At 43.0% G+C, this 17563-nt stretch overlaps 1 protein-coding gene across 9 annotated transcripts in view; it reads right to left on the bottom strand.

The window, feature by feature from the left end:
* Positions 1-16797, bottom strand: part of LOC139410553 (zinc finger RNA-binding protein-like) — a 55849-nt gene extending 39052 nt beyond the window's left edge. For 6 of the 9 annotated variants that reach the window (XM_071155834.1, XM_071155837.1, XM_071155836.1 and 3 more), the window contains exons 1-4: positions 16707-16797; positions 16393-16474; positions 1545-1836; positions 156-348 (exon numbers count right to left, since the gene is read on the bottom strand). In XM_071155834.1, the coding sequence (XP_071011935.1) occupies positions 156-348; positions 1545-1836; positions 16393-16474; positions 16707-16743 (604 nt within the window). In that variant the 5' untranslated portion in view covers positions 16744-16797. The remainder of the gene's footprint in view (positions 1-155; positions 349-1544; positions 1837-16392; positions 16475-16706) is intronic. The other 3 variants (XM_071155835.1, XM_071155841.1, XM_071155842.1) reach the window with 1 other exon arrangement.
* Positions 16798-17563: the final 766 nt, after the last annotated feature.

Genomic DNA, 17563 nt, shown 5'->3' with positions numbered 1-17563 from the left:
CAAAGGAAAAGGAGTGAAGCTGTGCATTGCTTTCGCTCTGGGGTTTTAGGCAAGGTATCCGTAAAGCACTTTGTGGCATCTGTTGACGAAAAAAAAAAAGGGGCTTTCTGGAAAAACACATTTAATTGATCTAGTAACTATCTGACCGCCATTACCTGGTAGGGATTTCTTCCACGTGGTGTCCCAGGAGGTGTTAAGGGAGGCGGCCTGGTAATAGGACTCAGCGGTGGGTTGGGGCTGTACGGCTACCGCAGCAGCTACTGCAGAGCTGGCTACGGGTTGCTGGTAGTACTGCTTGGGGTCGTAGGTTACCGCTGGGGCCGTGGACCGTACGTAGGAGTAGGAGTCCTGAAAAACAGAGACAGAGTGGAGTCAGGGAAAAGAAACACGGAGGAGGAGTCCTGTAAAACAGAGACACAGTGGAGTCAGGGAAAAGAAACACGGAGGAGGAGTGCTGTAAAACAGAGACACAGTGGAGTCAGGGAAAAGAAGCACGGAGGAGGAGGAGGAGTGCTGTAAAACAGAGACACAGTGGAGTCAGGGAAAAGAAACACGGAGGAGGAGTCCTGTAAAACAGAGACACAGTGGAGTCAGGGAAAAGAAACACGGAGGAGTGCTGTAAAACAGAGACACAGTGGAGTCAGGGAAAAGAAGCACGGAGGAGGAGGAGGAGTGCTGTAAAACAGAGACACAGTGGAGTCAGGGAAAAGAAACACGGAGGAGGAGGAGGAGTCCTGTAAAACAGAGACACAGGAGTCAGGGAAAAGAAACACGGAGGAGGAGGAGGAGTCCTGTAAAACAGAGACACAGTGGAGTCAGGGAAAAGAAACACGGAGGAGGAGGAGGAGTCCTGTAAAACAGAGACACAGTGGAGTCAGGGAAAAGAAACACGGAGGAGGAGGGGAAACAAACACCACAGAGATGTCGGGCTGTTTCAGTACATTCAGCATCCTGATTATTTCACTTTGTTTAATCCATGCTGGGGAATGTTCAGCTGCACACTAGGAGAAGGTACGAAGGACCCTTTAGGTAGAGGTCACGAGTTCATTAGGGGACTTCTTTAGACTAGCAGACACAGACAATGTGCTTAATTAAATACATCATTAGTCTAGTCATCTATCTGGGGTTAAAAAAATAAAAATCACAAGCTGCAGTTTAAACCAAAGTAGTTCTCTCCATCGTTCAGCCCAACAGCATCTGGGCTCCAGATTGACGCAGACTTTCACAGAATAACAAACAAGCAGATGTGAGGTCCAACACCTTGATTCAATCAACTTGAGGATTCTTGGGGGGGAGGAATAACAACTTCTGTGTGACTTTAAATATTTAAAAAAAATATATATATAAAAAAAAAGAGGGGACGTTCTCAAAAACAAATCCTGAAGCTTCAAATTCTCCCCAATGCTGTTTTGCAAACCTTTTTGGGCTAGTGTTAAAACTGCCTCAGAACACCGCCCAGCCCGGGTTTAAGAAAGCTTTAAAGATGAAATGGACTCCAAAACACTAACATGTTGAATATAACATTGAGGTGGGACGTTAGTTACCTGGTATCCTACCTGGTAGTTCTGGGACGTGACAGGAGGGGGCGGCGGGGGGACGTCCGGCTGGCGTGCGTAGCCGTAGTCAGCGGTGGCGTGCGCCGCCTGGTACCCTCCGTAGGCTGCGGCAGTGGCTGCTGCTGCCACGGCGACAGGGGCAGGCCTGGCTACGGCGACTGTGGCGCCGGTGGGAGCGTAGGCTGCTGCCACGGAGTGGGCCGCCATCGGTGCCTGGTGTACGGTGTAGCTGGCCACGGTGGTAGGGTGGGTGTAGGCCACCCCCGCAGCTGGCTGCTGACTGGAGAGGGAGGGAGAGAGAGGGAGAGGGATCAGGTCTGACTCTGCTGAGAAGGAAAGTCAGTACCGAGGCGGTGGCGACATTGTGGTGGTGCTGATGTAGGCCTAAGGATGGGTAGGGGGGGTCCGGCGGGTGAGTCAACTTCCCCCTAAGGAATTGAGCTTTTTTTTTTTTACATTTAATTGTCATTTCCTGAAACCTAGAGTACAGAGTCTTAAACAATGGTGAATCCTAAATTAAATTGAGATGGTCTCAAAGATACATTTTTGGGGGGTTAAATTTAGGGCTAATGATTATTCTAAATTAGTCGGTGTCTTTATGTGGATAATCTAGCGAAAAATGTAAACTTGCTTAAAATTTTGTTCTGAATAATTTAATTACTGGAGTCAATGTCCATTTTACTGTAGAAAATGTGGAAACCGAACTCAACTAGGGCTATATGGAGCTTGTTTCAGATCGCCATCCCTGACCTTATCCATCAGATCTGACGACTAGGCTACCAGCCAATCAACATGCCTTGTTGTCGTCGTCGGTGACTTGACTATTATGACATCACTAGCGGCCTACTTGTTGACCTCCAAGCTATACGAAGAGGTCAAGATCCACAACTGATTAAAACATCCAGACCAGCATAACTTTCTGTGAAGGACAGGTATTAGCCAGAACAGCTCTCTGCCGCGGCGGGCACCCTAACTAGCGCAACGCCGCGCGGGCACTTTTCCTTGCTCGTTAATACGCTCACACGCCTACTTACCGATGATATCAAAGCATGTGTGTTCTTTAACTAAAACAACGCTGTAGCTAACTACAAAATAGTGGTTATTTTCTTGACAAATATACACTAGGCAAACAGTTTCGTTCTCCATTTCTCTATCCTTCCCTCCCCTCCCCTAAATTAGATGGAATCAAAGTGGAGATCTGGGCTGCTGCCGTCAAGCTCGGAAGAGGAAGCGAGACACCCCACTCACTGCTTTTTCCCCCTGCATCTTTCTGGCTCAAATTCAAATCCATTTAGTAAGTCGACCAGACCCAGCTGCTATCGCATTGGTGCCTATAGGGGAGCCACCCCCTTAAGTAGACAGGAACAGACCACCCCCCCCATGGTAAACTTCTTATCCACCACCTTTGATAGTCATAGTACTACGGGGGCCGGAGGAGAGCGAGATAGTTGTTTCTCCTCGCCACAAGTCCACTGATTGGCTCAACTCCCACTTCAAGACGGTTGAGTCAAAAACCACAATGTGTCAACTACAATTAGAGGGCAATCGCCTCTGGTGTCCCAGGAGGTCTAAATGAGTCCCTGATTAGAGGGGAACAATGAAAACAAATGCACTGGCATCCAGTTTGAAGGACCTATATCATTCATCAATTTAATAAAAATGTTTTATCAATTTAGGAAATGAAAGCCAGCTTTCTTTGCTTCCTTAGGTTTCTAAAAATTACCCTGTAGAAAGATGGCAGGCCGTCGGCATGTTTAAAAACGGAGAATGATTTAAGGAATGATTTAAGGAATGCCTTGAATATTTGACAACACTCACTGAGCGAGCAAGAGAGAAATCACTGCATCAAAAATGGGGAGCCAGGTGTTGAAATAGGAAAGGAAAGAAAGAACAGGAAAGAGAACGAGACAGGAAAGAGAATGAGCGACAGAGAGAGCGACAGAGCGAGCAAGGCTAAGCGCGGAGGCGAGAGAATGGAGGTATTCAGGAAAGTCCTTTGATTATTTCCCTGATGAGCAGCAGACCAAAAGAGGTCTCTGAGTGGAGGAGAGTGCAGTGTGTAGCTCCTGGCCTACTCCTGCCAACACACAGACTAAGCACTACCGTTGACCAGGTCCGTCTAGTGGGCTCCCGATTGGCGATCTAAGACACTGCATCTCAGCGCAAGAGACTACAGACCCTGGTTCAAATCCAGGCTGTATCACATCTGGCCGTGATTGGAGTCCATAGGGCGGCACACAATTGGCCCAGTGTCGTCCGGGTTTGGCCCGGGGTAGGCAGTCATTGTCAATAAGAATTAGTTCTTAATAACAGACTTGCCTAGCTAAATAAAAAAAGGTAAAATTACAAAATAAATTGAAATTCTTGCGTTAATTTTTGTATGGTAGTAGTTAAAAAAAAAAAAAGAAGATGTCTACAAGTTTTTATTCATTAATGCGTAAACTCAGTAAATTTAAATCACAGTATGGATTTATTACCCATATAGCCTTGGTTTTATTACCCATATAGCCTCGCACTTGCGTGACCATTCCTCAAAACACAGAATAAAATCAACTACACAATGTTCACATGTAAGTCGTGTCACCATGCGCCCACAAACAATGCCTTTCTAAATGCCAACTAATTCCTCTTGCCTCTGAATTCCAAGATGTGCAGAGAGGTCTGGTCTATAAGAAGAAGGGCATCCATCTTGATGTCAGTCTCAATGAGCCCGTTTTAATAATTCAAAATGGCTGGTCACGCTTCATGTTTTATTAAAATCGTATGTACGGGATACACCAGCCAATGAAACGCTTCCTTCTGGACAACGCAACAATACATTCATGAAAGATAAAAGTCAAATGTCTCGGTAGAATAGAACAAATATTTTTAGCATAAAGTATAATACAGGAAGGCACAATTTATAGTCCAATATTTACACTCGTTTTGGGAAAAGGAGCAAGTTTTTACAATTGTGAAGACGAAGAACCAAACGTTAGTAGTAGCAGTTGTGATGTGTGTGTGTGTGTGTGTGTGTGTGTGTGTGTGTGTGTGTGTGTGTGTGTGTGTGGAATCAGAGCAGGTCAGTCCAGTTTAACTGTTCAGCAGTCTGATGGCTTGTAGACAAACTCAGAGCCTAAATGGTATCAGACTTCATGTTCTGATACCGTTGGGCAGGCGCTAAGGGAGTGAACAGCTCGTGGCTGGGATGTGTGGGGTCTTTGACGATGCCAACTACACCGGGCACGTACGCCATCTTGATTTTGTCCATCCACACCAGACGAGGTCAGGACACGCAGGTTGAAATATCAAAAAACACTCTGAACCAACTATAACTAAAACAATATATATCAAAAAATATATATAAAAATGGAAATTTAGCTAGCTAGTTAGCTAAAATTTGTCCTGGGAGATAAGTAGACCCCTACTTTCTATAGGCCGACTCGTCATTGATCATCAGGCCTATAACAGTGGTGTCGTCAGCACACTTGACGGAGTTTGTTACGCATCACCTCGTAGTCGTGGGTGAACCAGGAGTACACCTCTGTGTTACGAGTGGAGGAGGTTTTGCCGATCTTCACGTCGGCCGGTGGTCTGCCCGTCAGGAAGACCAGGACCCAGTGGCAGAGGGTGGTGTCCAGAGCTCTGAGCTTGGAGGGAAACAATGGCGTTGAATGCTGAACTGTAGTCAATGAACAACATTCTCATATACGTGTTCCTGTTGTCCAGGTGTGTTAGGGCTGTGTGAATAGTGATGGAAATAGCATCTTCCGTGGATCTGCTGGAGCGGGAGGCTGATTGGAATGGGTCCAGTGGGCCTGACATGCTGGCCTTAAAGACCAGCCTCTCAAAGCACTTCATGATGGCCGAGGTGAGTGCGACAGTTACCTTGATTGATCATATTGGACACTGATGTCCTTGGAAAACAGGTGGGGACGACAGCCTGGGAGAGGGACACCGTTGTAATATGTCAGAGAAGATGCCCGCCAAAAGGGTGGACTACTCGGGAGGACGTGGCCAGGGATGCCATCTGGGCCCGTGGCTTTGTGATTCACTCGAGAGATAGAATTTTGGAAGGCGGAAGCACCTGGTCGTCCGGAGAGTCTTCCTGGATGGCTCTGCATCGTCTGCCTCGAAGCGGGAATAGAATGTGTTTAGCTCGTCTGGGAGGGTGGAGTCGGTGGGGATTGGTCTTTGTAGTCTGTGATAGGGTCTGTAGTCCTTGCAGATGCGTAGAGTGTGTTGTCGAACTTCAATTCAAGTCTATTGTCTTTATGCGCCCCTAATGGTTTTGAAGGAGGTCGTACCTGCCTGCCTTGTAATCGTCGCGCGTCACTGGGTCACCAGGGTTCAGCTAGTATAGCATCGACAGCTAGTATAGCATAGACAGCTAGTATAGCAGACAGCTAGTATAACAGACAGCTAGTATAACAGACAGCTAGTATAACAGACAGCTAGTATAACAGACAGCTAGTATAACAGACAGCTAGTATAACAGCCTTTGGCTGAAATGTTGCTAGCGGTACAAGAAACCACCAAAAATGTTCATTCCTAATCCCGTTTTAGTAGCGTCTGCTTGGCGATTTGAGGAGTTGAGACAAGGGGGGGGGGGGGGGGGGGGGGGGAATACATTTAAAATAATAATATATATTAAAAATAAAATAAATATATAATATCGTTTTTTTAAATCGCTAGAAAAGTTAAGTTCTGTATTACAGTAAAGTCATGTTTCAATGTGTTTGTGTCCATATGACCCATTATGTTTGGGCCAAAACTCAAACTTCAAATAGAGAGTTGAAACTGCTTGTCAGCGAGGAAGAAGTGATCTCTCATCTTTGTTGTTGTGAGTGGCAGGGGAGGGGCTTGGTGTTATATAAAACAAATGGGAAGGCGCACACAGCCAACAGTCATTGCATACAGCACAGAAGAAGCAAAGGAATAGTCGCCCTCAAAACATGATATCGATATATCACCCAGCCTTACGTTGGATAGGATCAGCCCTAGTACATAAAAACACATTTCTTAATGAGGCCTGTCACTAACGATGTTCAGGAGTCCTGGGTGGATGAATCTTTGAACCTACTCCAATCAGTATTCTCAAAAACAGTCCTGCAGCATTAAGTCTGCCTCCTCTGTCCAGCGCCTAACAGTTCTGTGTGTTGGTGACTACCTCAAGTTGCTGCTTGTAGGCGGGGAGTAGGAACCGAGAGACGTGATCTGATTGGCCAAAGTGGGGGACGGGGGATGGCTTTTTTTTTTTTTTACACACATTTGTAGCCTTCAGAAAGTATTCAGACCCATTAACATTTATCCCACAATGTTGTATTACAGCGTGAATTTAAAGTGAATTAAATTAATTCCTAACCCAATTTACACACAATACACCATAATGACAGTGAACTTTCTATTTATATATATATATATATATATATATATATATATATATATATATATATATATATATATATATATATATATATATATATATATATATATATATATATATATATATATATATATATATATATATATAGAAAATTAAATACAGAAATCGAATTTACTTAATTATTCATACCTCTGAGTCAATACTTTGTAGAAGCACCTTTGGCAGCGGTTACAACTGTGAGTGTTTCTGGGTAAATCTAAAAGAGCTTTGCACACCTGGATTGGCCAACATTTGCCATCCAGAGTTCGTTCTGTTCGGTGACCTAAACTGGGAAATGCTTAACACCCCAGCAGTCCTACAATCTAAACTAGATGCCCTCAATCTCACACAAAATCATCAAGGAACCCACCAGGTACAACCCTAAATCCGTAAACATGGGCACCCACATAGACAGTATCCTGACCAACTTGCCCTCCAAATACACCTCCGCTGTTTTCAATCAGGATCTCAGCGATCACTACCTCATTGCCTGTATCCGCGGTCAAACGACCACCCCTCATCAATGTCAAACGCTCCATAAAACACTTCAGCGAATAGGTCTTTCTAGTCGACCTGGCCCGGGTATCCTGGAAGGATACTGACCTCATCCCATCAGTCGAGCATGCCTGGTCATTCCTTAAAAGTAATTTCCTCACCATCTTAGATAAGCATGCCCCGTTCAAAAAATGCAAAACCAAGAACATATATAGCCCTTGGTTCACTCCAGTGCTAACTGCCATCGACCAGCACAAAAACATCCTTTGGTGGACTGCAATAGCATCGAATAGTCCCCACGATATGCACCTGTTCAGGGAAGTCAGGAACCAATACACGCAGTCAAAGGCTAGCTTTTTCAAGCAGAAATTCACATCCTGTAGCTCTAACTCCAAAACGTTTTGGGACACTGTAAAGTCCATGGAGAACAAGAGCAACTCCTCCCAGCTGCCCACTGCACTGAGCCTTCCAGTTACTAGTCCAACACTCTAACCACTAGGCTACCCTGCCGCCCCTCCACTCTAACCACTAGGCTACCCTGCCGCCCCTCCACTCTAACCACTAGGCTACCCTGCCGCCCCTCCACTCTAACCACTAGGCTACCCTGCCGCCTAGGCTACCCTGCCGCCCCTACACTCTAACCACTAGGCTACCCTGCCGCCCCTCCACTCTAACCACTAGGCTACCCTGCCGCCCCTCCACTCTAACCACTAGGCTACCCTGCTGAATTTGCAGTAACTTTTTTCCCCCATTTAAAAATGTTGCTGCAAAAAACAAAAAAAATGAAAGTGGAAATGACTCGACCATTGATTGATGTTTCAGCTTTTCCCGCAGTGATAAGTTCAGTGTTCGACTAGTGACATGCAGTTACAAGCCTGCTAGAGTTAGCAGCTAGTTACCCTAGTTACCCTTACCAGAAGCAACAGTTCGATCCATGTGGAAAATCTGGTTGAATAGCAGTCAAGTGTCTGTAAAAAAATAAAAAAATAAAAATAAAATTCCCCAACATCCCTCTGAGATTGGAAGGTTTGCTCTGAGTTAAGTTTATTTAGGGAGAAAGTTAGAGGCATAAATATCATACAGCCAACAAATACCATTACAGTAACAGGGAATGTATATTTGTTGGCTGTATGATATTTATGCCTCTAACTTTCTCCCTAAATAAACTTAACTCAGAGCAAACCTTCCAATCTCAGAGGGATGTTACCCCCTCACCATTACAGTAACAGGGAATGTATGAGGGGGTAACATCCCTCTGAGATTGGAAGGTTTGCATTCCCTGTTACTGTAATGGTGAGGTGGTAACATGTCTCTGGCATATGATATTTGTGCGTTTAACTTTCCTCACTCAAGTATTCGTGATTCAGTCAGCATTATCTGTAAATCATGGTAGCAGCCACTTTAAATGAAGTGTTTAGAAATATATTATATTCTTATTTACAATTTTTAAAAAGCGACACAATATCAACTATTTATTTCTATCGGTGCAACAAAATGTTTTTACCTGAAATATAACCAAAACAAAAACAGAACATTTGTACTCACAAGCTTGACGTAGACATCGATTGGTATGAATGTGAAAAAATACTAAACTTTTTACTACACCTAAAAAAAAAAAAAATAGGGAGACATGCTGTAATTTTCTAAACAGCTCACCTGATATGAAAATACCCTCAAATTAAAAAGCTGACAATCTGCACTTAAACCTCAGTCACATTGTATCATTACAGTGCTGCAGTACAGAGTCACAACAACAACGTGGGTCAATGTCCCTGTCGGAGCTCTGTGGAGTTCTGTTCTGTGGAGTTCTGTTCTGTGGAGTTCTGTGGAGTTCTGTTCTGTGGAGTTCTGTGGAGTTCTGTTCTGTGGAGTTCTGTTCTGTGGAGTTCTGTGGAGTTCTGTTCTGTGGAGTTCTGTTCTTTCTGGTCTATTAATGTTCTGTTTTATGTCCTGTTTTATCCCCAGGAAGAGCACCCGCTGCTTTAGCTACATCTAAATGTGGACCCCAGGAAGAGCACCCGCTGCTTTAGCAACATCTAAATGTGGACCCCAGGAAGAGCACCCGCTGCTTTAGCAACATCTAAATGTGTACCCCAGGAAGAGCACCTGCTGCTTTAGCTACATCTAAATGTGGACCCCAGGAAGAGCACCTGCTGCTTTAGCAACATCTAAATGTGGACCCCAGGAAGAGCACCCGCTGCTTTAGCAACATCTAAATGTGGACCCCAGGAAGAGCACCCGCTGCTTTAGCTACATCTAAATGTGGACCCCAGGAAGAGCACCCGCTGCTTTAGCTACATCTAAATGTGGACCCCAGGAAGAGCACCCGCTGCTTTGGCAACATCTAAATGTGGACCCCAGGAAGAGCACCCGCTGCTTTAGCTACATCTAAATGTGGACCCCAGGAAGAGCACCCGCTGCTTTAGCTACATCTAAATGTGGACCCCAGGAAGAGCACCCGCTGCTTTAGCTACATCTAAATGTGGACCCCAGGAAGAGCACCCGCTGCTTTAGCTACATCTAAATGTGGATCCTAATCCCATGTCAAATAATACTTAGAGGTAGATTTAGCATTTAAAAATAAATAAATAAAAAGCAGACATTTCAGTTATACCTGATCTCTACCCAAAACAGCCAACTGCAAAGCAGCAGAAACTTTGAGTGTCACAGGCAGCATTTTGGTCATATATGAACCAGATATCATAACAGACCATTCCACAAAATGGTAGAGTAGAATTCTGTCGAGAAACATGCGCACTCAGAATTAGTCAAAAGTTGTTTGGTGCCAATTCCCTCGTAGTTAAAACCAAACTCAGTAAGACAACAAAATAGAAAATGTCCTTTTCTGGTGTAATATATCTGCAAAAATGGATAGATTAAATGCTTAAAATTTGTGATTTGTCTCATTTGAAAAGTTATTAAAATAAAGTTTTCTACACAAATTAAAATCACTGAAGATATGGTGTACCGTTGTCTCATTCATTTCCTTATGGACGATTTCACACCATTGGTCTCTGACAACAGAGGGAAGGGGGGGGGGGGGGGGGGGGGAGCCATTTTGTCCAGTGGTCAGCATGCTGACAGGTCAGAAAGAGCCACCATGCTCTGCCTGCTAATGCCATGAAGAATAGTCTTGGCTTTCCATCAATGAGCTCTAAGCTGCTGCTATAGGAAACGTGCTCTCAAAAAGAGACGCAGGAAAATGGCTCTGAAAAACATTTAAAACAGCACCCCACAACTAAAATGGTCATTAAAACGTTACCACCTAATAGGCCGAACTGTTTCCTCATAAATACTGTTGTGTGTTTATGGGTTAAATGGCACAATCCTCTTGGTACGACAACAGCCATCTAAGTTGTCGACTAAAGTTGATTTGGATAGAAATATTGGGTAGCCTACTACAGCTGTGTTCTAGTAAACCAAATCATTCTAAAGGACTCTAGATTAGCTGTGTTCTAGTAAACCAAATCATTCTAAAGGACTCTAGATTAGCTGTGTTCTAGTAAACCAAATCATTCTAAAGGACTCTAGATTAGCTGTGTTCTAGTAAACCAAATCATTCTAAAGGACTCTAGATTAGCTGTGTTCTAGTAAACCAAATCATTCTAAAGGACTCTAGATTAGCTGTGTTCTAGTAAACCAAATCATTCTAAAGGACTCTAGATTAGCTGTGTTCTAGTAAACCAAATCATTCTAAAGGACTCTAGATTAGCTGTGTTCTAGTAAACCAAATCATTCTAAAGGACTCTAGATTAGCTGTGTTCTAGTAAACCAAATCATTCTAAAGGACTCTAGATTAGCTGTGTTTTAGTAAACCAAATCATTCTAAAGGACTCTAGATTAGCTGTGTTTTAGTAAACCAAATCATTCTAAAGGACTCTAGATTAGCTGTGTTTTAGTAAACCAAATCATTCTAAAGGACTCTAGATTAGCTGTGTTCTAGTAAACCAAATCATTCTAAAGGACTCTAGATTAGCTGTGCTTTTGGTAGGTTTGTGTACGATAGGTGACAGCAAGATACAGGGTCTTGCAAAAGTATTCAAACCCCTTAGATTTGACATTGTGTTAAAAAGTGAGATTTAAAAACGTTCATTTTGTGTCAACAATCTACACAAAATACGCTAAAATGTCAAAGTGGAAGAAATTCTATAAAAAAAAAAATAAAAGATTAAAACAAATTAAATAAAACAAAGACAGTGCAGTCGAAAGTATTCCGACCATTTTCCACATTTTGTTACATTACAGCCTTATTCTACAATGTATTTAGTTCTCCCCTTGTCAACCTACACACAATACCTCAATGAAAAAAGCAAAAACAGGTTTATACATTTTTACAAATAAAAAAACTGAAATATTCAAACCCTTTAGTCAGTACTTTTGGCAGCGATTACAGCCCTGAGTCTTCTTGGGTACGACGCTACAAGCTTGGCACAGCTGTATTTGGGGAGTTTCTCCCATTCTTCTCTGCAGATCCTCCCAAGCTCTGTCAGGTTGGATGGGGAGCGTCGCTGCACAGCTATTTTCAGGTCTCTCCGGAGATGTTCGATTAGGTTCAAGTCTGGGCTCTAGCTGGGGCAACTCAAGAACATTCAGAGACTTTGTGCTTAGGGTCACTGTTCTTTTGGAAGGTGAACTGTCGCCCAGACCGAGGTCCTGAGCACTCTGGGGCAGGATTCCATCAAGGATCTCTCTGTACTTTGCTTCGTTCATCTATCCCTCGATCCGGACTAGTATCCCAGTTCCTGCCGCTGAAAAACATCCCACAGCATGCACCACCATGCTTCACCGTAGGGATGGTGACAGGTGTCCTACAGATGTGACGCTGCCACCACCATGCTTCACCGTAGGGATGGTGACAGGTGTCCTCCAGATGTGACGCTGCCACCACCATGCTTCACCGTAGGGATGGTGACAGGTGTCCTCCAGATGTGACGCTGCCACCACCATGCTTCACCGTAGGGATGGTGTCCTCCAGATGTGACACAAATGTGACACTCCACAAATGTCTTTTTAACAAACTATAGTTTTGGCAAGTCGGGATAGGACATCTACTGTATGCATGACAAGTCATTTTTCCAACAATTGTTTAAAGACAGATTACTTAACTTATAACTCACTGTATCATAATTCCTGTGGCTCAGAAGTTTACATACACTAACTTGGCTGTGCCTTTAAACAGCTTGGAAAATTCTAGAAGATTGTCATTAGAAGCTTCTGATAGGCTAATTGACTTCATTTGAGTCAATTGGAGGTGTACCTGTGGATGTATTTCAAGGCCTACCTTCAAACTCAGTGCCTCTTTGCTTGACATCATGGGAAAATCAAAAGAAATCAGCCAAGACCTCAGAAACAAAATTGGAGACCTTCACAAGTCTGATTCATCCTTGGGAGCAATTTCCAAAACGCCTAAAGGTACCACGTTCATCTGTACAAACAATAGTACGCAAGTATAAACACCATGGGACCACGCAGCGGTCATACCACTCAGGAAGGAGATGTGTTCTGTTTCCTAGAGATGAACGTACTTTGGTGCGAAAAGTGCAAATCAATCCCAGAACAACAGCAAAGGACCTTGTGAAGATGCTGGAGGAAACAAGTACAAAAGTATCTATATCCACAGTAAAACCAGTCCTATATCGACCTAACCTGAAAGGCCGCTCAGCAAGGAAGAAGCCACTGCACCAAATCCTCCATAAAAAAGCCTGACTACGGTTTGCAACTGCACATGGGACAAAGATCGTACTTTTTGGAGAAATGTCCTCTGGTCTGATTAAACAAAAATATAACTGTTTGGCCATAATGACCATCGTTATGTTTGGAGGAAAAAGGGGGAGACTTGCGAGCCAAAGGACACCATCAAAACCGTGAAGCACGGGGGTGGGGGTGCTTATCTGCAGGAGGGACTGGTGCACGTCACAAAATAGATGGCTTCATGAGGATGGAAAATGATGTGGATATATTGAAGCAACATCTCAAGACATCAGTCAGGAAGTTAAAGCTTGGTCGCAAATGGGTCTTCCAAATGGACAATGACCCCAAGCATACTTCCAAAATTGTGGCAAAATGGCTTAAGGACAAAGTCAAGGTATTGGAGTGGCCATCACAAAGCCATAACCTCACACCTATAGAACATTTGTAGGCAGAACTGAAAAAGCATGTGCGAGCAAGGAGGCCTACAAACCTGACTTGGTTACACCAGCTCTGTCAGGAGGAATGGGCCAAAATTCACCCAACTTATTCTGGGAAATTTGTGGAAAGCTACCCGAAACGTTTGACCCAAGTTAAACAATTTAAAGGCAATGCTACCAAACATTAATTGAGTGTATGTAAACTTCTGACCCACTGGGAATGTGATGAAAGAAAAAAGCTGATATAAATCATTCACTCTACTATTATTCTGACATTTCACATTCTTAAAATAAAGTGGTTTATAGGATTAAATGTCAAGAATTGTGAAAAAACAGAGTTTAAATGTATTTGGCTAAGGTGTATGTAAACTTCCGACTTCAATTGTAGGTTACAGTCTAGCAAATAACACTTAAACTTTCAACATCAACTGTATATGCAGAAGATAGTCTTATACTCAGCTGGCCCCTCCCCGGATTTTGTGTTAAATGCTCTACAAAGCTTTCTTAGTGTCCAACAAGCTCTCTCTTTGGTAAGAAGAATGCCCCTCTCCCCACAGGTGTGATTCCTACCTCTGAGGGTTTAGAGCTTGAGGTGGTCACCTCATACAAGTACTTGGGAGTATGGCTAGACGGTACACTGTCCTTCTCTCAGCACTTATCAAAGAAGCAGGCTAAAGTTAAATCTAGATTTGGTTTCCTCTATCGTAGTCGCTCCTCTTTCACCCCAGCTGCCAAACTAACCCTGATTCAGATGACCATCCTACCCATGCTAGATGACATAATTTATAGCTCGGCAGGTAAGGGTGCTCTGGAACGGCTAGATGTTCTTCACTATTCGGCCATCAGATTTGCCACCAATGCTCCTTATAGGACACATCACTGCACTCTATACTCCTCTGTAAACTGGTCATCTCTGTATACCCGTCGCAAGACCCACTGGTTGATGCTTATTTATAAAACCCTCTTAGGCCTCACTCCCCCCATCTGAGATACCTACTGCAGCTCTCATCCTCCACATACAACACCCGTTCTGCCAGTCACATTCTGTTAAAGGTCCCCAAAGCACACATCCCTGGGTCACTCTTCTTTTCAGTTCGCCGCAGCTAGCGACTAGAACGAGCTGCAACAAACACTCAAACTGGACAGTTTTATCTCAGTCTCTTCATTCAAAGACTCAATCATGGACACTGACAGTTGTGGCTGCTTTGCGTATTGTAGTCTCTACCTTCTTGCCCTTCGTGCTGTTGTCTGTACCATGTTATGTTGCCACCATGCTGTGTTGCCACCATGCTGTGTTGCCACCATGCTGTGTTGCCACCATGCTGTGTTGCCATCTTAGGTCTCTTTTTATATAGTGTTGTCTGTCTTGTCGTGATGCGTGTTTTATATAGTCATTTTTTATCCCAGTACTCCCCGCAGGAGGTCTTTTGGTAGGCCGTCATTGTAAATAAGAATTTGTTCTTAACCGACTTGCCTAGTTAAATAAAGGTTAAATAAAATTTAAAAAAATATTTTTCCAGCTGCATTTAGTTTCAGGACTGGGTTTTATTTTAATGTTACCGCCTACCAGCCATTGTTTATTAAATCCGAAACCGCTGCGAAGTTGAAGGCTCTGCTGTATCTACAGAAGTCAGGTCGTTTATACTGAGCAGAGCTGTTGAGTGTTTATACTGGAACTGACGCCCCCACCTACCATCAACCAATCATGTCAATGTGGAGCTAACAGAGCAGAGCTGCACCGTCACACAATGTGGGGTATGGAGATCAATTAGGCCTGTGCATGCTCCGCTCACCCCCTCCAGATGAAGCCCCTGACCATATTTTTTGGATCAAGCATAAACTGGCAGATTTGGCAATTTATGGAAGATGACAAAACTTGAGATAAATATAGATGGCAAATTCAAAAGATACGCCAGTGGTTTCCATCGGTGACGACGTTTTACCAAAAAGAGACTTAACAAATCCAGCTCCAGAACCTAATCTTGTGAATGCCATGTAGTCATTTTTTTTTTTAACAGCAACAGATAACATTATAGCCTCCCTACTGTTATTTTTCACTTTTTATTATTTCTTTACTTATGTTGTTCACCTAATAATAACTTTTTTTAAACTTAAAAACCACTATTGGTTAATAAGCATTTCACTATAAAGGTCTACTACACCTGTTGTGTTCGGCGCACGTGACAAATAAACTTTCATTTGATTAGCTAGTTAGCTAAGTTAGATATAATAAGATAGCTAATTTGCTAATGTTACCATGCTAGCTACACTGACAGCTGTCAGTGCCCCATTTGTTGATGTTTATTCCTAGCCACCGTGCTTCTACATCTGCATTGCTTACTGTTTGGGGTTTTAGGCTGGGTTTCTGTACAGCACTGTGACATCCGCTGATGTATAAATAAATAAATAAATAATTTTAAAAAATTTAAACATTTTTAAAAAGGGCTTTATAAAATTTGATTGATTGATTATTAACTCCATGCGTAATTTCCCACAACCAATTATTGAATATGTATAAGTAACCTTCAAATTAAATCGGAGGTGGAACCAAAACGTGCATTTCCCAACGAGGACAGGATATTACGGCAAAGTGGAGGCCGCAACTTCCTCTGGGGAATCCTTTAAAGGTCCGGGATCCTTGGGACTTGTGCCCTCCCCCCCATTGAAGTGTATATATTTTTTTATTGGTTAGGTTAGGGTTAAAGGTAGTGAAGGTCCCTAGGATCCCTGATAGCACCGACCGTCCTTTAAAATTGGGTTCCCGCAGTGATGGATCGCATATTTCCAATTCCAAGGAGTCATATCCTACCTGTACTGTGCAGCACCACCGTGGGTAAATCCAAAGTAGTTGCCGGTAGCCATTTTGGCATCTTCACCAAGCCGGCTGGGCACTGCAGAAAGGGGACAAAGATACATCGAGGGTGAACGGTGGGTTAGGTAGCTAGCTACTGTTTGAAGCAAGACCCCCGCATACAGTACACTGCAGAGGCGTTAAAACAGGCAGAAAGAGCACTTCAAGGACACACCGATAAACCCACCCCTAGCTTTCCTCGTAAATGTTATAAATTATTAATTGTTAAGTCTTGTTACCTAATTTAATCGTTTTTATTAACGTTAACTCACCATAGGTGAAGGAGACCACTGGACATATAGGAATCATTGGGTTCGTATTTTCTGACGAACTCTTGTCTTGTAACCCTGCGTATTTATATGAGAAGGTCGGACCAGGAAATGGACCAGGCGCACATGCGCACTGCATGTAGACATACATGGGAATTGTAGTTCTATTAGGCCTCTAATTATTTTTATTTTTTTTCCGATTTCGACGGACTTGGCCAAACCATAATATCAAATTATCAGGGGTGGAAAAAGTACCCAGTTGTCATACTTTAATAGAGAATGACTCAAGTAAAAGTGAAAGTCACCCAGTAAAATATTACTTGAGTAAAAGTAAAACAGTATTTGATATTACGTACTGTATATTTTCGCTACACCGGCAATAACATCTGCGAAACATGTGGATGTGACAAATAACATTTGATTTGATTTTTCAGTATCGAAAGTAAATTGAATTTCTAACATATTAAGTATCAAAGGTAAAAGCATGAATCATTTCAAATTCCTTATATTAAGCGAGACGGTACCAATTTTTTTAATGAATGGATAACCAGACGCACACTCCAACACTCAGACATAATTTACAAACGAAGCATTTGTGTTTAGTGAGTCTAGTCTGCCAGATCAGAGGCAGATGCATTTTGGGATGTTCTCTTGATTAGTGTGTTTATTGGACCATGTTCCTGTCCTGCTCAGCATTCAAAATGTAACTAGTACTTTTGGGTGTCAGGGAAATGTATGTTGTAAAAAGTACTTTATTTTCTTTAGGAATGTAGTGAAGTAAAAGTTGTCAAAAAATATAAATAGTAAAGTAAACTCCTTAAGTGGTTCTTTCAAGTATTTTTACTTAAGTACTTTACACC

The sequence above is a fragment of the Oncorhynchus clarkii genome, chromosome 6 (genome assembly GCF_045791955.1).
Source record: "Oncorhynchus clarkii lewisi isolate Uvic-CL-2024 chromosome 6, UVic_Ocla_1.0, whole genome shotgun sequence".
NCBI classification, from domain to species: domain Eukaryota; kingdom Metazoa; phylum Chordata; class Actinopteri; order Salmoniformes; family Salmonidae; genus Oncorhynchus; species Oncorhynchus clarkii.
Note: the sequence above shows the minus strand (reverse complement) of the source record. Positions and strands in the feature narration are given on the sequence as shown.